The following is a 25,372-nucleotide window of genomic DNA, read 5'->3' as shown; positions in this document are numbered from 1 at the left end:
GTGGGATCTTCCCGGACCGGGGCACGAACCCGTGTCCCCTGCATCGGCAGGCGGACTCTCAACCACTGCGCCACCAGGGAAGCCCACGATGCTTATTTTTATGAACAAATTTTTGTTCAGGATTTCACATCAAACTCCTACGAGTTTGGGTAACAGCAGTGATGATGATGATGCAGCGTTAGGATGTTTTGATTACAAACATAGGAACCTCAATTCAAAAAAAAGTACAGGGATTTATTACCTTGTATAAGGAATCCCAAACTACTAAGGCTCCAGGTTTTTAGGCTCACACTTGGCATCATGGGACCCAATTCTTTCCTTCCAATGTGCTATTCTTGGTGTGTTGTTAACAACCTGCATGGCTTCAAGGTGGCCGCAGGTGTTTCTGTCACTGCATCCTTATATACCGATGTCCAGAACTGTGCGTGTGCACATACAGTACTCTTTTGTCACAGGGTCTGTGTCACAGGTCAGAACTGGATTACATGGATGTCATGGAAGCCAAGGGGAATGGAATTAACATGATTAGCTTGGGATAATCTATATTTAGCTATGGAGGAATGAAGCCAGCCTCTCAGCTGGTCCAGATTCTTTATCTAGTGCTGGGATTTAAACCCTGCCCCTACAGGACTACTGTGATTTTTCAACAATAACTTTCACAGTTGAATATAATGGAATTAGAAGAACTCTAGACATCTCCCGAGTTCCACTTGTATCCTTTTGTTTTTCCACACTGTGTAGAAGTAACTATTTCCTTCTGGTAATCAGGCTCAGTCACTTCAACCACAACATAATTATCTACCCTCATACCTTTTAAATTTTTTCCTTTTGGTCTGTTTTCTCAGTGGCAAGAGGACTAAAATGGCAAGAAGGTAGCCTCCGCCAGCAGTTTGAATTGTTGTGCCTCTGGTGTCAATATTCCTGCCTTGAGTATTAAGGTGTCCAAACCAGCAGAGCCACAGAAATAAGGGAAGCAAAATCACACATTTTTCAAGTGGTTCACTACTGAAAATAGTGTTGCAGATGCTTGGATGCCTTCCCAAAGGCCGTTTCGCTCCTTCACTGCTTCTAGCATCTCAGCCACAGTTGCTAAATCATGTTAAGTCTAAGCCAATCACATAACCCTTCCTATCCTGTTTTCTACTGGTCTATGGGTGTTATGTGATTCAGTTCTCGTGAACTGAAGGCTCCCGAAAAGAATTTTTTCTCTCTAATAAGCATAAGGAATTTGAGGAGGGAGTTTGCCCCCTTTCTTTGTGCTGAGGGTACTTTCATATGAGAATGTGATATCTTGAGTAGTGGCAGCTACTTTGTTATCAAGAGAGGGCAAAAGTCAACACACTGTGGTCCCATGATGAGATCACTGTATCACTGAAATAACTCTGGGATACCCATTCTGGGTGTCTTCTGAAGTAAATAAATTTATATGGTTTAAGCCATTATTAGGCTCTTTGTTCTTTCAAGCCAAAAACACCCTAGATGAAACATACAGGGAAGGTGGGTACTATAGGTAGCATATCATACTGAGTGGAGCAGCCTGGTGCAGGGCACTGAGGACCCAATTATTCCTATATATATTTTATCTTTTAATTTATTTTTTAACATCTTTATTGGAGTATAATTGCTTTACAATGGTGTGTTAGTTTCTGCTGTGTAACGAAGTGAATCAGCTATACATATACATACATACCCATATGTCCTCCCTCTTGCATCTCCCTCCCACCCCTCTAGGTGGATACAAAGCACCGAGCTGATCTCCCTGTGCTATGCGGCTGCTTCCCACTTGCTATCTATTTTACATTTGGTAGTGTATATAATAAGTCCATGCTACTCTCTCACTTCGTCCCAGCTTACCCTTCCCCCTCCCCGTGTCCTCAAGTTCATTCTCTATGTCTGTGTCTTTATTCTTGTCCAGTCCCTAAGTTCTTCAGAACCATTTTTTTTTTTTAGATTCCATATACATGTTAGCATACAGTATTTGTTTTTCTCTTTCTTACTTTACTCTGTATGACTGTCTCTAGGTCCATCCACCCGCTACAAATAACTCAATTTCATTTCTCTTTATGGCTCAGTAATATTCCATTGTATATATGTACCACATCTTCTTTATCCATTCACTTGTCGTTGGACACTTAGGTTGCTTCCATGTCCTGGCTATTGTAAATAGAGCTGCAATGAACACTGTGGTACATGACTCTTGTTGAATTATGGTTTTCTCAGGGTATGTGCCCAGTAGTGGGATTGCTGGGTCGTATGGTAGTTCTATTTTCAGTTTTTTAAGGAACCATACTGTTCTCCATAGTGGCTGTACCAATTTAAATTCCCACCAACAGTCCCAAGAGGGTTCCCTTTTCTCCACACCCTCTCCAGCATTTATTGTTTGTAGACTTTTTGATGATGGCCATTCTGACTGGTGTGAGGTGTTACCTCATTGTAGTTTTGATTTGCATTTCTCTGATGATTAGTGATGTTGAGCATCCTTTCATGTGTTTGTTGGCAATCTGTTTATCTTCTTTGGAGAAATGTCCATTTAGGTCTTCTACCCATTTTTGGATTGGGTTGTTTGTTTTTTTGATATTGAGCTGCATGAGCTGCTTGTCTATTTTGGAGATTAATCCTTTGTCAGTTGCTTCACTTGCAAATATTTTCTCCCATTCTGAGTGTTGTCTTTTCATCTTGTTTATGGTTTCCTTTGCTGTGCAAAAGCTTTTAAGTTTCATTAGGTCCCATTTGTTTATTTTTGTTTTTATTTCCACTTCTCTAGGAGGTGGGTCAAAAAGGATCTTGCTGTGATTTATGTCATAGAGTGTGCTGCCTATGTTTTCCTCTAAGAGTTTTACAATGTCTGGCCTTACATTTAGGTCCTAGATATATTTTAGTTTATAATATTAGCTAAGAACTTAGGCATTCTCTCTTTCTTCATGCTATGAGGCACTGTTCAAAGTATACCCATTTTATTGTCAACCTGGCTCAGGTTCTACTATCTACAGCTTAAGTTTATTCCTGAGAGACTGATCTAATTTCGGTGAAAGATAAAGTCAAATTTCTAGACCTGTAGAACTAAGGATAAAACCTCAAAAGGCTATATGTTTGCCAAACTAAAAAGCATCTAGTGGTCTGTCAACCTTCCCTGGGAATACTCCTGTGTTTCAGGAGACCTAATAGAGTTAGTGTAGAGAACGAGATACCAAGAATATAATGATGAATGATCTGTTCCAAGTTATTTGACACGGATACTTAATCAATGTCTACATGTAGTTACTTGAATACAATATTGTTATCAGGTTTGTTGTCCTACTCTTACTTTCCAAACTAACGTTTTCCTTAAACATGTTAGACTACAATCAAAATACAGAACATGAATAAAGCTCTTGGTTGTCAAGACTCAACTCTGTTTTATTTTATCTTTTTGTAATTAATACTCTCAGACCAAAGGAAAGAGAACAAATAATTATAGATCCATAGACTTCCAATAAAAAAGATTACAGGTAAAATAAACATCAAGTAGCTGTCAGTGAACAACAGGATATTTCAATCATTCAAGCCAGGTGTCTATTCATTTAAGAACACATATTCATTTACACATAGAAAGACTGCAGATAATCTACAGTAGCGTATATCAGAATGTGTTCCCTGGAATGTTACTTTATACTCCCTCCACCCCGCCCACCTGCCAAAAAGACACTATGTCAAATAAACCTGCATAATATGGCATACAATACCCTCCTCTTAGATATTCACAATGTGCATCAGTATATTAGAGGCTTTGACAGGTTATTCTGTAAATGAGCCAACTAATCACAACCTATCATGATCAAATTTATTAGACTTGGGAAATCCTTTGACTATGTCCATTATCCTGTGGAATAATTATTACAAAGAATACATTTGGGAAATGTGTAAATTCTGATGATATCAAGGTTTTGTATCTCCAGGAACAAAAGTTATTTTTCATCATTGTTTCTATGCTATGAAGTAATGGCAATGAACATTTTGCTGCAGTATACTGGAGCAAAAAGTAAGATTTAATATATGAGATATTGTAAAATCTGAGTATAAACACCTGAGTTCTTTTCTATAATGGAGAACTCCAAATTTCCTGTTTATATTTTAGCTGGTCCAACAACAAAAAGAAGATGATATCTCAAAAATAGTTCGTGCATACATTTCCATCTAAAACATATGCTTAGGTCAAATTTAAAATGTTTCTTCTAATAGAGTCTATTCCAGATCAATCTAATAGAATGCATACGATTGTATGCATGTGGGTCTTTCTATATGAACACAGGAAAAATGTGCTTACATAGTTTTAAAAAAGACTTCTTTTACCTGACCCCAATGAGGATATAATTTTTAAAATTTATAAACATATTTATAGAAATATGAATAAAAATAAACCTATAATATAAAGTTAAACCACATTCACTACCAATTTCAGAAACTCTAGTTTTAAAAATAACTATGTCAAGAAAAAGTTTAATACTAAATGGAGCACAGGGAATATAGCTTACTGGTTGATAAGTAAAATTACTTTATTGTAATACTGCTGTGGAATAAAATCACACACGTAACTTGTACATGCAGGGGAAATACAGCCTAATGTAAACAGATGGTTTTTAGCACATTCCTTTACTAGAATGTGGTCACCTGCCACAAAGTACACAAGCTCATGCATAAGATCAAGACTTTACATACAGCTGAGATCACAACGTCATGCATAAAACAGCAGCGTGCTAGACAATCGTACCACAAACTGTGCGGAAGTTCTCCCCCACCCCATAAGCCACTGCCAGCAGCTGCTGTGGAGTTTGGTTACCCATATCCGTGACATGAACGATGTCCTTTGGAGAATCTCGTTCCCTGTGGCTGTAAGTATTCTTATTTTTATAATATTTTAATGATGCTTGCTATCAAAATGTTAAGTACAGAACTAGAAATTATGGAAAAGTAGACTTGTTACAATACTGAACAATTATATACATCTTATCTCAGGTACTTAAAATAAATACCACTTACATTTAAACGTATCATCAAAAATAATTTACTTCTCAGGCTTAAATGAACCCAAATAACACATCTGATGACAGTGTTCCAGTGAAGGGGGAAAAAAAATCAACCTCCATAAAGTATTTCCTGACTGCTAGCACTAAAATATCATGGCAAGAGTCATTCTAAGACCTGGCTAAAGTATGACTCATTGTAGGTAAGTTCTATATAAAAACACCTACTAGGATAATCTTTCAATTATATTTTGGTTGGATAAACAACCAAATTGATATTGATTATTTATTAGTCAATGAAAGCAAGTGTGGAATAGTTATCAAAATACTTATTTCCCTGCACCTACAAGTGTACGTCAATGTCCTTCCACGCCTATTTATGTCCTAAGTATATTCTGGTAAAGAGAGAATTCTATTTTGTTATTAGGCGACAGCTGCTTGCTGAGTTACTGATGTTCATAAAAGCATAGAAGCAGAATTCTGGAACCAAAAGTCACTTTGAATGGTTCAGTTCCATGCCGCCTGGCAGCAGTATGTGCCCCTTTCAAAACAGTAAATTCAATACTTCTGGAATGCTCCAGTATATCCTTGAATCAGGCCAGGGAGTAAAGAAAAAAATACAGCCAACTCTCAATAACAATGGTAGGTAGGATGGATAAGTAAAAATCTGAAGATCTAAAAATCTTATTTTAATTAGTAAATTGAATCCCCTCTTTAAGTAAATATTTGACTGAAAATTTTTAATATTTTTTTGCCAGATAAAAAGAGGACTTTAATTTTGCCTCTTTTCTCTGCCCCCACCCCTGCCCAAACACTCTAGAGGAGGTGTAACAAGAACTCTATAGTCTGATATATGTAGCTGCAAAGATGGAAACATATTTTGACATCTAGCTTTTCCAATTTAGATATTTAAAACTACCCATATCATATTCTAGTATATAAGGGCCTATCTACAGTTTCATCTTTGCATAATAAGGATGCTTTATAACTTGTTTAAAACTTAGTACTCCTTTAGCGAGGAATGACTACTTACCATAATCAATATGAGCAGTCACATCCAACTTGTCTGACTTTGAAAATCTATAACTCAGTACTTACCAAGTTACACTTTCCTTAGAATGTAACATTTGCAAGTGATAGGAATTGAAGATGACAGTTTTACTCAACATTGGTGTTAATTCATGACTGGAGCCAGTATGCCTTGATCAACTGGGCATAAGACAGGGCCTGTAATAGCTGCCTTTCCTGACTCCTGCGTATCTGGAATAAAACACCGTACTGCTCTGCCCCAGTTCTTCTCTAGTAACCATCATTCAATTAACTCAAGATACTGATGCAAAATATTTCCTATTATAATGCTAGTCATATAACTGTTTCAATTAGTAACATCCATATTATATTGGTTTCAAATGTGTAATCTGAACTTCAACTTCTTATAAATCATTCTACTTTCATGAAAAGTATCAGTCTTCTATTCACTGAAAGTAAAAACTGGTGAAAGAGAACAAATATAACATATTTGTTGCTTATAACATATTTGCTTTATAACATATATACTTTGTTGTATTTGGGCTAAGACTTAACTGATGATGTATATGTATTAGTAAACCTTTTTAGCAGTGTTATATTTTTATTCATGTACAAGAAAAATTTAACAGAGAAGTCATATATAATAAGCAAAAGTCAATTTAATTTTAAAATGTCATTTCTATTATTATGTGCATATTTATAAGATCAGTAGTTCTTTAATATGAATTAATATTAATTAAAGAATATTAATATTAAGGTAACTAGGGAGTCCTTAATACCTCTACAACAAATGGAAAATGTTGGTTTTTGAAAATTAAATAAATTCAAATAACTGCCAGATAAATTTTTCCATAGAAAATGATCCACCCATAAGTATTAGCTCTGAGTGTTACATAATTTCTATTAGATTTCTAAGAGTAAGTCTAGTAGACACTTAAACATTTCTCAAACTCTGAATCTTTCCAGAATACATTAAAATAAGAACAGGGGTAAGGGGGAATCAGAGAAAGAACTGTCTTCACATTTTGATCACTCATATGTTATGTTAAGAAATAATTAATTAATTAATTAATTTCAAACAGTTCTTTTTGCTTCTCCCACTCTCCCTGCTCTCTGTTCATGTTTGCTTATTGTCTTAAGAAAAAAGAATTAAAGAATTAATGCAAAATTATTCAGTTTTATAACAGAATCTATAAGTTGTTTCTATGCCATCATGTATTAGATTGTTAAAGGCATTATTTAAAGACATTTTGATGTGTCACAAACTAGAAAAATGTCCTTTGTGATTATCTCTGATAAAAATAGCATTGTTAGTAAATGGAAATGATGAAACAAAGAAAATGCTGCAGATAAAGTTTGATGAACATATTTTGTGCTCTCGACTTATAATGTAGTAGTATCTCAACCAAGTCCAGTGGCGGGCTGCATATATGTCATGGAAGCTGCCATACAAAGTAAGCAGGTAGCAAGATTAGAACATGACATGGTAAGGTAAAAAGAAATGACTAAGTCACAGAGCAATAACTTCAAATACCGGGCTTTGCAATGATTGAAAAGTCATGTTCAGTGACTTGTAATTTACTTGCAAGTTTATTATGTTGGAAAGCTGCAGCAAGATAACAATAAAGTTCGCAACTGTTGTAAATATTCAGATTCTTCACTTACCTCAACTGGGTTGGCATTAAAGGTGAGGCTGCCTTCATCCAGCTGCATGTACAATTTTCTAAAAGAAAATCCTAGAGGTGGGTTCTTATTGTATATGGAACAGTGACCCCAAGTGGATTTACACAGCCTGTAAGTAAGATAAAATCAGACGAGAAAACATGACTATATTGAATTTTTCTAAGTTAAATATGTATATATATGATAAAATAGTGATATGAAATAACATAAAATTGGATTTTACAGCTCTAAAGTATAAAATGTTTACTTTTATACTTGTTTTATTTGTTTACCAGAGTAAGATAGACAAATGTCTTCAATTTAGCAATTCTGACAGCACTTAATAAATGTGAGTTACAAAGATTAGTAATATTTGTGAGTCCTACTGAAGTTAAACATAAATAATGATGATGATGATGATAGCCAACATTTACCAAGTGCTTACTAGATGCCAGGCACTATTTAAAGCATTTTAATAGTATTAACTTTCTCAGTCTTTACAACAATCCCATGATTTGGTGCTACAGATAAAGAAACAGACACCATAAAAAAGTTGCCCAGGGAAACACAGCTTGATCTGAATCCAAGGAGCTTACTCCTGAGTTTGCAAACAGGCTCCGGACGCGCAGGCTCAGCGGCCATGCCTCACGGGCCCAGCCGCTCCGAGGCATGTAGAATCTTCCCGGACCAGGGCACGAACCCGCGTCCCCTGCATCGGCAGGCGGACTCTCAACCACTGCACCACCAGGGAAGCCCCTGAGTTTGCAAGCTTAACCAAGAGTTTAAATAGAATTAAGCAAGTATGTGCTCTATTGCGAAATATAACTGAATTGGTGGAAGGAGGAAGGTTGCTGGGTAGAGGGAGAAATTGTAATGCTATAACTTCAATACTTAAATGAAAAGTTGCAACATTAAGTTTAGCAGTTTTTAAAATACTGCTTCAAAACGCTGGTTCTTTACTATCACAGCTATATATGATTGTTTACAAAATCTGTAATACTTAAAATACTAATGGTTCATACCTCAAAACACACTGTTTCTACACATTGGTATACCTGTTTCCAACTCTGTTTGAGGCATTAGCTACTGGTTGTTATTTGAAAGCTAACGTTTCATCTTATTACAATGCCTGGAAATTCTGGATGTATTCATCCAGAAAGTGAACCATAGTTTCACTTTCTGATATTCATCATTGATTTTTGGCTCAAACTTCCTTCTTTTCTCACACACACAGCTTACAAGAAAACAAAAAAGTTACCGTCTCAGCCTGTACCATCAAAATTTCTGAGGATAGTGGGTAAAATATCTAATTTTGTATGGGAATATCTTCTTAATAGTTAATTTATATCCTTGCATTATTTTTACCAACCAAATGAAATCACTGATTTCGTAACAATGAGTTTAGTAACTTGTTTAGAAAGTTATCAATATTTTAGCAGTCTCTTTAATCTAGTCCCATAGCTTTTGATTTTATTACTAAGCTACATGAAAGCAACAGAACCTCTCAACATCCAAATTAAAAAAACAAAAACCAAAAAACTAAGCTAGCCTTTATCACTAAGAAAAAAAAAATCCAAGCATCAGATATATAGGCATAATTATGTGGTAAACACTAAAGGAAGCATTTCTTTTCAAAATGAACAATCCAAATTTAAATCCCAAGTGAAAACCACATTCTGATTGAGTTCATATAAGCACAGAAATAAACTCTTCTACAAAGTTCAAATATAGGATCATAAATTAAGTTTGATGGGAATACTAAAGTGTAGAAAAGAGGTTACAAATAAAAGTGAGCCAGTTTTAAAGTACTTTTTTTTTTTAAGAAGATGTTGGGGGTAGGAGTTTGTTAATTAATTTATTTATTTTTGCTGTATTGGGTCTTCGTTTCTGTGCGAGGGCTTTCTCTAGTTGTGGTGAGCAGGGGCCACTCTTCATCGCGGTGCGCGGGCCTCTCACCATCGTGGCCTCTCTTGCTGCAGAGCACAGGCTCCAGACGCGCAGGCTCAGTAGTTGTGGCTCACGGGCCTAGTTGCTCCGTGGCATGTGGGACCCTCCCAGACCAGGGCTCGAACCCGTGTCCCCTGCATTAGCAGGCAGGTTCTCAACCACTGCGCCACTAGGGAAGCCCTAAAGTACTTTTCTTTCCTCTTACACTGAACAATTAAAAATTAATAACTATACTTTTACTAATAGAATTTCCTCTCACTTGCACAGTAACTTCATTAAGACAAGGGAAGAATAACAAGATGATATTGATGATTTTTAGCTATTTGAAGGTTGAGAAATGAACTACATAATTAATACTATAATTCTGTAGCATTGGGAAGCCTGAGTTAAAAATGTCATTGTTGGTAATACATTTTTACTAAAGTTTGGCTATTTAGATAATTGATTCTCTCCATAGATTTTCATTGAAAAATGGTTTTAAAGTCTCAAAAAACTTGTTTTTAGACATGTTTTACTCTGTTCAGAAGTTTCACTTTAAAATAATGAGACTTAAATAAACTTTGGTAAAGAATGCTAGAAAACCCAAGATTCAATGATTCTTTCATTTTCATGACTCATGTATACAATCTATTAAGGAGTAACTTAGGTTCCATAGATTCTATTGCACCAAAAGTTCTTAGATTTATAGCTTAAATTTAACCTGGTAAAATAGCTGCTGAAATTTCTACAGTCTACTTTCACTTCAGCAAGTAGATTATCTCTTTGCTTTCCAATATTTGCCTAATTCATTGAACAAATAGTGGTTAGAAAATATAAAAAGCAGATGAAATATTCACCAGTTAAAGTTTATGCTAACAAGCAGCACCCCCCCCCCCAAAAAAAACCCAAACAAGCAAACAAACACAAAAAACAAAAAGCCCACAACCTGTAGGCAGGATTCTACTTAGAGCTATCTGGATCAAACATGGTGGGCTGAACTTACCCTTGCCAGAGAAGTTCATCATTGGCCAGGTCCTGCCAAACACAGGAAGCTAAGCAGAGGTCAGTTGCATTCAGGTAGGACAAGATGGTAAAGCTTAGCTCGGGAGGCAACATTTCCAAATTAATGAATCCTTCCTGTTCTTTCGATTTCCTTGTCTTCAAAAGATGATATATATCGATGCCCCCTTGGACTTGTTTGCGATGACTGGTGTTAGAAATGCTGCTGGCAGCCATCCTCCTGCCCTGCTCTCTGCTGAGGTAGCCTTGCTCACTGTAGCCTTCCTGCTGTAGCTGCTGGTTTCTGGCCACTCTCCACAGCCCCTGACCCATCTGCAAGCCTGGGAGAAAGCCAGAATGGAGTAAGAAGGCGACATTACAAAAGTAATCCACCTTTCCCTGCGGTACAACAAGTCTACATGAAGCATTCATTTATCAGAATGAACATTGCTCATTAAAGCGTATTAAATGGAGTAGGAAATTACAAATAGTTGGAACATAGTAAGTATGAAACTTGGATGGAGAACGATTTAGTTTGATTATCACCTTTATCTCAGTTTGCTAACCACTTTTAAAGTCCACAGGTGACATAATCATTTTCCACAAGGTAAGATTTAAAAGTTACTGACGTCTTAAAGGCTCTTACAAATTATAATTATGTGGACTTATGGGCCAGTATTAAATACAACTCTGATCAGAGCACAGGACTTCACTTAAAAGACCTGTACACCCTGCTTTTTATCACAACCCAGGCTAAGCTAAGCTAGGCCCTTTTAACCAAATTCCCAGATGCATAACAGCTGTGAAACAGGCTTTTCGTTTAATTCCTGCCAGTCTGCTCTTAAGTTGTAGGCTGTAATAAAATGTAACATGGGCCCTGAAGTCAGAAACCTCATAAAGTAGACACGTAGGACTCCATGATAAAGAGCTCATTAATGACTATTTGGTTCTGTTGCTGCTTTAAATACAAATCATAATTTAGACTAATTTTCCACTTCTTCTCCAGGAGCCCTATGGACTCCTCAGAGGTACCTGGGAAAAGGCAGGAGAAGGGATGGGAGTGCTCTAGCCTCCTCTCTCCACTTGGCCTCCAACCAAAGTAGCTCTACATTTATCTCTTACAAATATCAGACTTCCTCATATACAAATATTTAGAAGACTATTGGCCTAGACTTTCTATTTCACTTGGCTTTGCAAATAAGTAACTTTTCCTGGGCAAATAAATTCACTGAGAAAAATGAAATCAGGAAGAGCTTTTAACTAACACAAATAATTATTTTCATGATCTCTTTTACAAACAAAATATTCTTGTTTTAAAAGCCCAAGTTGACTACTGGGATGTGCGTGTTTTAAAAATTTGGAGGGGCTTCCCTGGTGGCGCAGTGGTTGGGAGTCCGCCTGCCGATGCAGGGGACATGGGTTCGTGCCCCGGTCCAGGAAGATCCCACGTGCCGCGGAGTGGCTGAGCCCGTGGGCCATGGCCGCTGAGCCTGCGCGTCCGGAGCCTGTGCTCCGCAACGGGAGAGGCCACAACAGTGAGAAGCCCGCGTACCGCAAAAAAAAAAAAAAAAAAAAAAAAAAATTTGGAGGACGAAATGGATTTTTGTTCAAAATCATTAAAATAAATTTCATAGTGTGACCTAACCTTAAAATATGGTTTTGTTTTAATTGGCTGCTTACAATAAGGAGTAATAATCAAAAAATAAAAAAGCAACCCCTCCCCAAGCCCACTGGTGACCAGAATTCTGAAAATTATTAGGAATAATTTGAAAATTGAGTAGAATTTCAAAGAATGTCACCGATTATTTTTCCAGTATTTAAAAAGGCATGTATATTTATTTAACTATTGTCTGTTAGCTGGATAATGGCCACTGTAACAGGCTACTTGTTGATTAAAACAGAAAAAACAGTCCAGGATAATTTTTCACTCTTTGTCCTTACTGTGAACTGCTTGGAAATCCAAAATTTTAAGCTATAAAGAGATGCGGGAGGGAGGATACAGAGAGAAGGAACATATTAATAATTTTTAAATGTGGGGAAATTTGTTTTTGCAAAGAAACCACGAAAGGTAGTAACTTTTCCTCCCTACGACACATACTACCATAATGGTAGCAGTTCCTGAAGTGGCAGTTAAGCTATTAATAATTAAATTTTTATTTTCTATTAGAATGATTGAAATCCCAAAGTGACAACACCAAATGCTGGCAAGGATATGTGAATTCAAAATGGTACAGTCACTTTGGAAGACAGTTTGACAGTTTCTTACAAAAATAAACATACTTTTACCATATGGTCCAGCATTTATGCTCCTTGGTATTTACCCAAATAAGTTGGGAACTCATGTCCACACAAAAACCTTCACACAAACCTGCAGCTTTAGTCATAATTACCAAAACTTATAAGCAATCAAGTTGTCCTTCAGCAGGTGAATGGATAATTTACTGTGGTATATCCAGACAATGGAATGTTTAGTGCTAGAAAGAAATGAGCTATCAAGCCATGAAAAGATATGGAAGAAACTTAAATGCATATTACTAAGTGAAAGCAGCTGATCTGAAAATGCTATGTAATATGTGATTCCAATTATAAGACATTCTAGAAAAGGCAAAACTACAGACAGTAAATTAACACAGAAAAAAATGCAGAATATCAACAAAAATTTGTAAGGAGCTATAAGTTTCCTTAATGTTTAAATATGCTATGTCATGTTACAACATAAGTACAATTTAATTTTGACACAAAAGACTCATAAACATTTAAAAATTTTTATCATAGCCATTTCTCTGTTTATCTTAGCAAGAAAATATCTAGAAATTGAATTGATTGCTAAGCTCACCCAGTATATCTGTTGTCACTTTAGATAATTATATTTATTCTTCCCTTTTGCATTTGCAGCACTAAAGGTAAATAATCAAACGTGGTGACTGTGATGTCTGAAGTCTAGATTTAAGGAGATTTAAGGCATTTAATATCAGTTTTATATGTACTCTCCCTACAACATCTTTCTAGTGACATATGGTTAGGCAGCTGTTATTACTCTCAGGGATGTTGCTAGGGGACACAGAATCAGGGTGATTTCCCTAAGCTCTGGACTTTAATGGGGATCACTTAAATAGAGCACTGGATAAAGTGATTCGGAGAGCATCCAGCAGGTAGAAAAGAGGTTAAGCCAACAGCTGGTTCTTAGGATTAAAAAATGTTGATGGGGAGGGTGGAGGTTTGAGGCTCATCTACACGTGATTCAGACAAAGAAAACTGCATTTTCTATTTTTCTACTGCTAAATAAATATTCTTCTATTTCAAATTACCCTTGCGGGATGTCTTTTTCCCTTTAAAGCAGTTCTTGATACGGAGCACGAACACAGTATGATAAATCACTTGAGAAGGATTACTATCATATATTTATCCTTCGGAGAAAGGAAAGGGTATCGACCGTGTTCCACCCCACTCCCAGTCTTCCTTAGGGTAATAGTGGTGTGGAATGTGGACAGAACTGTCAGAAAAGTGATAAAACTCTCAAAAAGACAGGAGATCCACTACAGAAACTGTGAAGCAAGTCACAGAGGGAGCATAGTGCTGTGGACTCTGAAGTTGAACAGACTCGAGTTCAAATCCTGACTTCACTGATGAGCACTTACAGGACCTTGGGGAATCTACTTGACTAGTCTAAGCTTTGGTTTCCTCATATTTAAGGTGATAATTTGCATATAATATAGTGGTAATACATATAGCTCAGAGGGCTGTTGTATTAAACATTACATATAAAGTGCACTTCACAGCTAATAATAAAATGTTAGCTCATTTGTTTTGACAAAACCATATTTTCAGAGTGAAAATGATGAGCATTTCAGTAAAACTTATTGAATGATACTTCAATTATCACATAAAAAAAAGAAATCCATGAGTGAGTCTACACTGATGATCACTAAATATTACATGAAGAAAGGAAAGCTCTTCCTTATAGTAAAATTCTGAATGAGTTAGAAAAATCATTTAACTACCATCATAGAAAACCTAATTCTTAAGGCAAGAATTATCAGTGGGTGCTAAATCTGGAATTTGATAAAGAATGGAAGATTTACAGAGTCTCAAATATATTACTCATTAATTACAAAAAGAAATTAAGAAATCAGACAATATTTAACCAAGTGTTCAAACTTAACATTTACCAATAAGAGACAAATGGACATACATGCCTCTCTGGACATGATACCCTGAGAAGGATAGGACATATATGCCTCTCTGGACGTGATACCCTGAGAAGGATATAACAATTATACAGTATTCCGGCCAAAAATGTATAACCTTTATCTAATCATGAGGAATATCAGAGAAACCAAAGAGTCTATAAATAATATTTTTTTCCTTCAAAATTGCCAATGCTGTGAAGATAAAGAAAGGAATCATTCCAGATTAAAGGACACTGAAAAACATGACATCTAAATGCAGCGTGTGGACTGGATCTTAGCGTGAAAAAACAAAGTGCTAGAAAGGACATTATTGGGATAACTGAAAAACTAGACATACGGGCTGTAGATTGGATAAAAATACTTATATGAATGTCAACTTTTCTGAATCTGATAACTGTACAGCGGTTTTGTCAGAGTATATTCTTGTTCTTTAGGAAAAAAAACTGAATTATTAAGGCATAATGTATAAGACAGTCTCAAATGGTTCAGAAAAACAGAAACATCTGTCTCTATACAGAGAGAATGTTAATGCAATGTTGCAAAATGTTTTAAATTGGTGAATCTGGGTAAAAGGTACACACCAGTTATTTTTATTAATCGTACAACCTTTCTGTAAACAGAAATCTCCTGATTGAGGAATCCAAGCATGTGAAATTTGAAAATAACTGAGTTTGATGTGCACTAAGTATAAGAATTACTGCCCTAAGAGCTTAGCGTCATACAGACTGAAAACCATCACAGTTTAAGAGTAGTAGGAGACCCCTGTCACAGTTTAAGAGAAGTAGGAGACCCCTGTCAAGGCAAACATCAAAATAGTAAGAATTATTCTTGCCAGTTGTGATAGAAAATTTTCTTTTAAAGGCTGAAGAAATATTTTTAAAGAAAGTAGGGGAAAAAAATACCCCTTTAACTTTGCGTGTGCAGATTTAAGGCTTGGAATTCCTGGCTGTGTTCCCTCCTTTCATACATAATATTATGTGCACAATAATTTTAATATAATATTTAATAATATAAATATTAAACCATAATATTGTTTTTGTACTATAAACCACAATTTATTTAGTACTTACTCTATGCCAAGCATTGTGGAAGTTTTCATACATTATCTCATCTCTGTCCTCAAAACAACCTTCATAGGTAGATATTATTCGAATTTTATAACTGAAGAAATAGTGACTCAGAGAGGTTAAGCAACTTTGCCCAAGATCTCAGAGCTGGCAAATGGAAAACTTAGGATTCCATCTCAGGTCTATCTGAGTCCAAAGGTTAGTCTTAACCACCAAACCTTATGCCCAGAACTGGCAAAGACGATCCACCATCTGCTTCTTCATCACTAGCTCTCATCTCTTCTCCCTCTGTCACTGCTTATTACCTCCATGCTGCTCCCAGCTGCAGCCTCTCTTTAGGCTACTGTTCTTGTGGAAAGTACATACACTTTGACGTGAAAAAAGATCTGGTTCAGACTCCCACACAGAATCTGTTTAGCTTATAGTCTGTGGTACTCATTTTCCTCACCAGATAAACAGTGAATAAGTCTTATTCCATGGAACTTATAGGGGTTAAGAGAACCTAAGCCACAGGGAATTTATCATAACAGGTAGTTTTGTAGTCACCACTCAGTCCCCTTTAAATGATAACTCTTATTTATTTTGGTTCTCCCATTTCAGAGTACACCTGGTCATTCTGGACCTAATGATCTGAGTAGTTATAATCCTGGTTCCAAATTCTATTAGTTGAGGATCTGTGAATTCGGAGATGCCATTTACCTTCGCTAGGAGAAAAAAATAACAACTAGTAAATATACAAAGTTAGAAGAAACTAACTTTGCTTAGGCTGACACTCTTAGCTTGGCAAATAAGGTCAAGTATTTAGTTATCAGTCAGTGATAACAGAGATACCTTTTGGCAGTTAAGTACTACCATCATCTTTAATCACTATAGACATGTTTCTAGAAATGAAAACTTTAAGACTTCATGGGAAGATTCAACATATCAAGAGTCCTTATGGCGGTATCACAAAATAAATCAATTAATAAGAAAGTTCTACTCTAGATCTTTATGACATCTTCACATCCCAGGAACTTGAATTATAAAGAGCTTTATGGATAGAGTGTCAATTTCTTGGATCTTTGAAATCAATGTTACAACTGTAGAGATCTATATTTTTAAAGCATATTTCTTGATTATAAAATATGAATTAGGGGCTTCCCTGGTGGCACAGTGGTTAAGAATCTGCCTGCCAATGCAGGGGACATGGGTTCGAGCCCTGGTCCGGGAAGATCCCACATGCCGCGGAGCAACGAAGCCTGTGTGCCACAACTACCGAGACTGCGCTCTAGAGCCCACGAGCCGCAACTACTGAGCCTGCATGCCACAACTACTGAAGCCCACGTGCTTAGAGCCCATGCTCCGCAACAAGAGAAGCCACCACAATGAGAAGCCCATGCACCACAACGAAGAGTAGCCCCCGCTGGCCGCAACTAGAGAAAGCCCACGCACAGCAACAAAGACCCAATGCAGCCAAAGATAAATAATAAATAAATTAATTAATTTCAAAAAAGTAAATAAAATAAAATACGAATTACTCAAACATATGTTCCTTAAGATGACAATAATTTTGGAACTCACCTATCATACTGTGCTTTATTATTGTTTATTAAAAGAAATAAAAATTTTAAAATATATACAGGTAGTCCTTGCCTTGTACAGTACCAAGCTAACGACTGGCTGACAGTTCCATGGGACTGTGCACAGCAAGGCCACAGTTCTAACACTCATGCATTTCAGTTTGCATGGTACTGTGCAGAGTAAGAACTGCCTGTAAGTACTAAGATGGGGGACTAATTCAACACAATAGGCTACATGGAAAAATCCAATACCAAACACAGTGCCTTAGACCTACAAAGCACTCAGTAAATATCTGTTGACTGCAAGAATGGATGAATGGTAAACAATAAGAAAAATTGAATTAGATGAACCTCGACCTAAATATCACATCTTTCAAAAAATCATCAGAATGGATCATAGACTTAAATGTAAAGCATAAGAGAATAAAACTTTTAGAAAAATACAGAGAAGGAAATCTTAGGGATCTATATCTAGGCAAAGAGAGTTCATCAAAAGTACTATCCATAAAAGTAAAAGTTGATAAAGTCGAACTCAACAATATTAAAACTTTTGCTCTTTGATAGTCCATGTGAAGACAAAAACACAAGCTACAGACTGAGAGAAAATATTTCCAAACCACACATCTGACAAAGGACTAGTATCGAGAATATATAAACAATTTTCAAACTCAAAAGCAAAAAATCAAACAATTCAATTAAAAAATGAACATAATATTTACAATAGCCAGGACATGGAAGCAACCTAAGTGTCCATCAACAGATGAATGGATAAAGATGTGGCACATATATACAATGAAATATTACTCAGCCATAAAAAGAAACGAAATTGAGTTATTTGTAGCGAGGTGGATGGACCTAGAGTCTGTCATACAGAGTAAAGTAAGTCAGAAAGAGAAAAACAAATACCCTATGCTAACACATATTTATGGAATCTAAAAAAAACCCTAGGTGCAGGGCAGGAATAAAGATGCAGATATAGAGAATGGACTTGAGGACACGGGGAGGGGGAAGAGTAAGCTGGGACGAAGTGAGAGGGTAGCATTGACATATATACACTACCAAACGTAAGGTAGATAGCTAGTGGGAAGCACCTGCATAGCACAGGGAGATCAGCTCTGTGCTTTGTGTCCACCTAGAGGGGTGGGATAGGGAGGGAGGGAGGGAGACGCAAGAGGGAAGAGATATGTGGATATATGTATATGTATAGCTGATTCACTTTGTTATACAGCAGAAACTAACATACCATTGTAAAGCAATTATACTCCAATAAAGATGTTAAAAAAGAAAAAATGAACATAAGACATGAACAGATATTTCACCAAAGAGGACATACAAATGGTACACAATCACATGATAGACGTTCAGCATCATTACCCAGGGGGGAGGTGGGTGTAGTTATAAGAGGGCAGCACCAGGGATCCCGGTGGTGTTTGAACTGTTCAGTGTCTTGACTGTGGTGCTGGATATGTGAATCTGCACAGAATCTCATACACACAGATACACATTTGAGCAAAAATAAACTGGGGAATTCTGAATAAGATAGGTGCAATGTATTAAGGTCAATATCCTGGTTGTGATAGTATATAATGGTTACGCAATATGTCACTGCCTAGGGAAACTAGGCAAAGTGTACAAGAGATCTCTTGGTATATTTCTTGCAACTGCATGTGTATCTACAATTAACTGGAAAAAAAAAAGGACAGAGTATTGTACACTTAAAATGGGTGAATTTTACGGTATGTAAATGATACCACAATATAGTTCTTCAAAGAACTAAAGACTCTAATAAACACTCTAAAGAGGGTGACCAAGGACACAGCAAGTCTAGTGCCTATGACAAATAGTAACTATTTTAGATTTAAGGATACCCAACTAATTATTAAAAATCTATGACCTATGAATCACCTCTGACTTCGTGGAATGTACTGTATAGATTAAAAGAAGACAGAATCAAGGAATACAAATACTTAAGGATACAGATCTATAATAATGTTTTGACTATTTACCAGGAAGTATCAATAATTGAGTAACGGTATAAATGCAAAAGGATTGATGTGTGCCTGTTACTTGGTCTAATAAAAAAAAAAACCCAGCATAAATGCAAAATACATTAAAGAAAATTGGTTTAACTACTCATTAAAAATCAAAGTACATAAACTAATGTGATTTAATTTGGATTGCTTCAATTCCAATTTTATAATATTTCTGATTTGTGGGAATAATGATCTAATTTGGTAAAAATATTTTTAAAATCAGAAAGTTGTTTAATCTCCTTACTACTTAGATATCCTTGTTTCTATGAAAATAACAGCGACAATAATAATAGTACCATTTTTACACATTGACCGGATAATTTAGAAGTCTGTATTTTTTAATCTAAGTATTTAGGCCTTTTGGTTTTTAAAATTAATATCTAGCTTTATTATGCTGAGACTAGAGAATGTGGGCTCTATGATGTGTGCTTGAGAGAAATGTGTAGGCTTTTCTGACACTGCTACTTTGGAGAGTGAATTTAAAGTTGGAGTTCCAGTTATGACATATGCTGTATGACCTTAGATATTTCAAACGAGGTTTCTGATCTTCGGTTACCTACAAAATAGGGGAAATCACTCCTATCTATTTTACAGGATTGCTATAAGCCTTAACTGAGATAACATATATAAAAGCATTTTTTAACTGGCAAAGCAGCATGTACGCCCTGACTCATTTCCTTTTTTCTAATGCAAAAATCTGAGAAACAGCTATATTTTTCTGACATATTTTGGATGTACTTTTCTCATTTTTTAAAAAAGAAATACAGTGGTAGTCTAAACAAATCTGTTGTAACATAGCACAAAGGCACTTCCACTTAGGACGCAGCATAGATTACATTAATTACCAAGAACTCTATCAAGTTAATTATTAAAGTTTATGAGAATAATACTTTTCTGTTATTGTAATGTCTTGTTCTCTTTTCAAAAGAGTAGAGTATTTCCACAAAAGAATGATAGAGATTATTAATAACTGTTGGTATTCTAATATAAAATTAAAATATATTAAGCAGTTTTAATCAAAACATCCCTATGTAACAAGTTAAACATCAAATAAAGTACTATTCTAAAAGAACACACTGTACCACTGCTTTTAGCAATTTTATGGCACTAAGCATTCAAATAGCACATGCTGTGGAAACAAATATATGTAATAAAGAATGGATTATGCACCATTTAGATGGATGGATGACACGCAGTGGAAGATAGGAAGAACACAAAGCAGCCTGGAGGTCTCAGGAAAGCATTCTGCTTTAAACACTTTTGTCTGAAGCAAACGAGATTCCATAAAGTCTCTTCCTGAGCAAGCAGTGTTAAATCATGGGTTTAACATGAATGAGCTACTTTATGAGTGACACGAATGAGCTACTTTAAACACTCATTATAAATGGTTAGTTTTTCTCAATATTTCTTAAGTGTCTAAATAGTGGGGTTTACAAATAAGAAATTTCCTATCTCAGATAAAGATCTAAAATGTGTACCAAAAGAATTATCTCTAACATGAAAATTCTATTGCCTTAAAGATGAGGAAATTCACTCATTTATATCTTCTTAGAGATTTTCAATTTTTTTCCAATGAGAAAGTAACAACTAGATTTTTGGTTACTTAAGGTTTTAAAAATCTTTTTAAGTGTTATCATGTGATATTACTCAAAGGCATAAGAACATGGGAGATTCTATGAGAAAATATTTTATACATATATAACCAAATTGGCAGCCCAACATTTACTTCTCTACTTCCAAAAGAGCAGACCACCAAAGTAGTTTAGAACAGACTGAGTAGAGGGGAGAAAAAGAAAAGAAAAAAACCTGATAACCATTCACACTTCTAACATTGAAAGGCAACAACTGTAGAGAAATGAAGGAAGGGTAAGTCCACAAGGAGGTCTTTTTCACGAGAAAAGGGAAATAGCTAAGTACTAAGAGGTCACAGGGTACATTAAAAACATAAAAAAACAAAACAAACAAACCAGTCATTAAATTTAAAGATCTGGTCCTTCAAGAGCAGTTTTTGCTACTAAAAAGCATACCATTTGTAGGGGTTTTTTTAATTCGAAAAAGATTTACAATATTACTTTGTTTTCTGAAGGTTTTTTCCTGTTCTTTGATTCTGTAATAAGTGTTACCAAATGGCATCTAAACAAATGTAAACATTAAGATGTCATTTAAAATGTAACCAAAAAGCAGAGAATCGGGGGTTTATTTAATTTCACTTATTTCTTCAGCTTCTTTTGCAAGAGATGTTCCACTGTCTGTTTTAACTTTCAAATAAAATAAATTTATTAAATTTCTCACTGGCATTATTTTTAATTACACTGATACTTTAACTGCACTCTTTACTCAACCCAACTGCAATCAGCAGTGGTCATGGCAGCACATCCCAACCTACCTCCTCATGGCACACCACACTCCATGCCCACTGACTGCAAGGCCATTCCTATGAGAGTTGTGGAATTAAAAAACAAAACGATGTGTTTATTAATGGCACTGAACTGTACACTTAAAAATGGCTAAGATGGGGCTTCCCTGGTGGTGCAGTGGTTGAGAGTCCGCCTGCCGATGCAGGGGACGTGGGTTCATGTCCCAGTCCGGGAAGATCCCACATGCCGCGGAGCAGCTGGGCCCCTCCGCAACAGGAGAGGCCACAACAGTGAGGGGCCCACGTACCGCAAAAAAAAAAAAAAAAAAAAAAGCTAAGATGGTAAATTTTATGTTATGTTTATTTCACCATAATTAAAAAAAATGGGAAAACAAAACAAAAACTGTAATTCTCACTGAATTGCTTTTACACAAATAAGACAAGGTATTAACATAAAATAAATATTGACAGGAGCCAATAGGAAAGTCAGAAGTGAGATGAGAAAACATCTAACAATGAAAACAGACTGACACAAAACATGCGCTTGATTCAGGCTCCTTCAACTAGTTGTGAGTAGAGGGCACAATACTCAAAGCCTCACTTTCCTCACCGGTAAAAAGCGGGTTTTGAACTTGATGATCCCTAAGTTCCCTTTCTGCTATAAAATTCTATGATCCTATAAAAATGAGAAAATCCTAAAAAATTAAAATAAAAGGAAGAGGTGATGGAGATGGACGTATGTGTGCCTGTGTATGTGTATTTAGCATCTGTCCTTTCCATCTCTTTCCCCCCATGTCCATGACTTCTACAAATCACTGCTCAGGATGAGCAGATAGGGGCTCTCCAAGCATGGCTCACTTGCTAAAATCTTGTTCCTTCTTTCAAATAGCTTATGAAATCCCCTGCAATCTGCTCTTGCAGAATACACAAACTGCTGATCACAGAGCTAAACTCCCAAACAGCCTAAACTTGAAAGCAAATATCTTTTCTCATCTCTATCTACATCACAAAAGCACTTGCCCTAAATAGAATATAAACTCATTCAAGTTTCACTGGAGAATCTATGTCAATGTCAGTAAAACAAAACCACGAGAAAAAAATAAAGAAATGGAGAACATAAATTTCTAGAAGTGGATGTATTTCATTAAAGTTGTTTTAAAATAGTAAGTAAAATAATTCAATGGAAATGCAACGTGAGTTAATGTATAATTCATAGACTTCATGTTAATGATTTTGACACATTATCATAGGTCAGCCAATGGATTAGCCTCAGTTTCCAAATCTGAATCAAAATGTAGGAAAAAAAGAGAGTTGGGGCTTCCCTGGTGGCGCAGTGGTTGAGAGTCCGCCTGCCGATGCAGGGGACACGAGTTCGTGCCCCAGTCCGGGAAGATCCCACATGCCGCAGAGCGGCTGGGCCCGTGAGCCATGGCCGCTGGGCCTGCGCGTCCGGAGCCTCTGCTCCGCAAGGGGAGAGGCCACGACAGTAAGAGGCCCACATACCAAAAGAAAAAAAAAAAAGAGAGTTGTATCAATACATAGCAGTTGGTTAAGTAATGAACGATAAAATCATAAATTTGAACGACTAATTTCAATGCTTTGTGATCAAAGAAAAGGTAATTTCTTGGTAATTCATGTTTTTGTATCGTGAAATGAGGAAAACAAATATCTTTTAATTTATGCAATTCTAAGCACAATAAACACACAAAATATTCCCTATTAAACTGATAATAAGTGTAATAAATTACAAGGCATGGTTTAGCTTATCTAGTTATTACCATAAGATATTTTGTGAATGAAGTATTTCAACTGTGTTATTTTAGCAAAAGCACCTGTTTAAAATCTGGCAGACATCTAAGGGCCCAAAACAACACTAGTTAATTGGTTGTAACCTACTATAAATGAACTATGTTAACCTGATAGGGAGTACCTATTTAAAAGCCAAATCTACAATTTGAGGATTGACACAGTTGGGCTGGCATTAAGCACCTGAGGTATAAAAGATGACAACATCTTTCAAACCTGGAAGAAGCATAGGCAATTTTACAGTGGGTCAAGGCCAAAACAGTGTCACAATAAACCCGGAAGCCCGTACCTTTCATTTCCAATAAGCTCATTTGGTTCACTGACAAAAGCTGTGCTGGTGATGTGCGCCCAGGTAATGCTGAAAGAAGGTGGTACCTGACATCTAATAATGCTTAAAAACACACACACAAACACATTTCTGTTCTCAGACAGACCTCTCCCACCCCTGTTTGCTCTCATACCAACACAGAGACTGCCACATTCTTTCTACGCTAGAAAGGCTTACCTCTAGCCTTTCCTAACTTCTTTCCACCTTTAAAGCTATCTTTGCTCATGTTTATTTTGAAACCATTTCAACCATATAAAATGGCAATGGGTAAGGAATACACAGTCTCCAGTTGTGATATGCTCTGTTCACGTACACCTTAAAAACACAAACCCTCCTCTCACACATGTCATTCCTCAAGCAAAGCTTTCCAAGAAAAATAATAAGCCTCTCTTCAGGCATTTAGTAGAAAAAAAAAGACCCCCCGCCAGGAAAAAAAAAAAAAACAACTTTCCAAGAAATAAAATCCATGTATAAGTTTGTCTATTTCATTACAACCAGGCATATTTTTGCTCAGTTATTTCTATCTATTAACTCCTAAAAGTTATTAGCCAGGGTGTCTGTGTTAGGCCGCCTCTAAGATGGCTCCCATAGGCCCTTGCGTCTTGGGACTCATGCCCTTGTGTAATCCTCTCCACAGTGATTGAGTTGGATTTATTGACTCCTATCAACAGAATATGGCAGTAGTGATGGGATGCCACTTCTGAAATTAGCTTATAGAAGACTAGAGAGAGTCTTGGGTGCTCTCTCTTGGATTGCTCACTTGAGCGAAAGTCAGCTGCCATACTGTATACAGTATCTCAGACAAACCGTCAAGTTAACTGGATAAAAATAGCGAGTTTCCTACTCAACCCGAAAAGAGAATAAAATTTATTCTTAATTCTGATATCTGCTCAAGTTTGTGAACCGTTTTCTTAGGGGGTAAAAATTCTCCCTATCCCCGAAATATGGTCACCAGCTGCAACATTAAAAAAAAATATGGAAAGCTGAAATGGAAAACATAAATTAGCTTCACTTTGCAGTAATAAAGGTCATAATCTATTGATATGGAAATACCTGGGATCCTTGAAAATAAAGACTCCACTTGTTAAAAGAAGTAGATTCAATTATTAAATTACTAAATACATACAGAACCTAAAAATAAAACAAAACCCTTAAACGACTGAGGATTGGGATCCATTTGTGATTTCACCCAATTTTAATAATAATTAAGTGAGCACCCACCATATAAGAAACTAGAGCCTAGTCACAGAGAAACAAGCAAGAGACAAGTTAAGAATCTGCCGAGTTTATAACCAAAGTTTAACAGCTGAAGCAACTGGCAATCCATCGTGACCTTAACTAGATGTGTTTGCATTCATGTTACTGTAAAAAGTATGTTAAGAGCCAAAAACTCTGCCTATGCACCAAAAACACATTC

General features: G+C 36.2%; 1 protein-coding gene across 1 annotated transcript in view; it reads right to left on the bottom strand.

The window, feature by feature from the left end:
* The window catches only part of FBXO8 (F-box protein 8), a 39,865-nt gene that overhangs the window by 14,090 nt on the left and 403 nt on the right, over window positions 1-25,372 (bottom strand). Inside the window, exons 2-3 of the mRNA XM_007456433.1 lie at window positions 10,621-10,957; window positions 7,695-7,821 (exon numbers count right to left, since the gene is read on the bottom strand). Coding sequence (XP_007456495.1) covers window positions 7,695-7,821; window positions 10,621-10,949 — 456 coding nt within the window. The 5' untranslated portion in view covers window positions 10,950-10,957. The remainder of the gene's footprint in view (window positions 1-7,694; window positions 7,822-10,620; window positions 10,958-25,372) is intronic.

This window comes from Lipotes vexillifer, unplaced genomic scaffold (genome assembly GCF_000442215.2).
Source record: "Lipotes vexillifer unplaced genomic scaffold, Lipotes_vexillifer_v1.1 scaffold294, whole genome shotgun sequence".
Taxonomy (NCBI): Eukaryota; Metazoa; Chordata; class Mammalia; order Artiodactyla; family Lipotidae; genus Lipotes; species Lipotes vexillifer.
The sequence above is the reverse complement of the archived record's forward strand: the minus strand, read 5'-3'. Positions and strand labels throughout refer to the sequence as shown.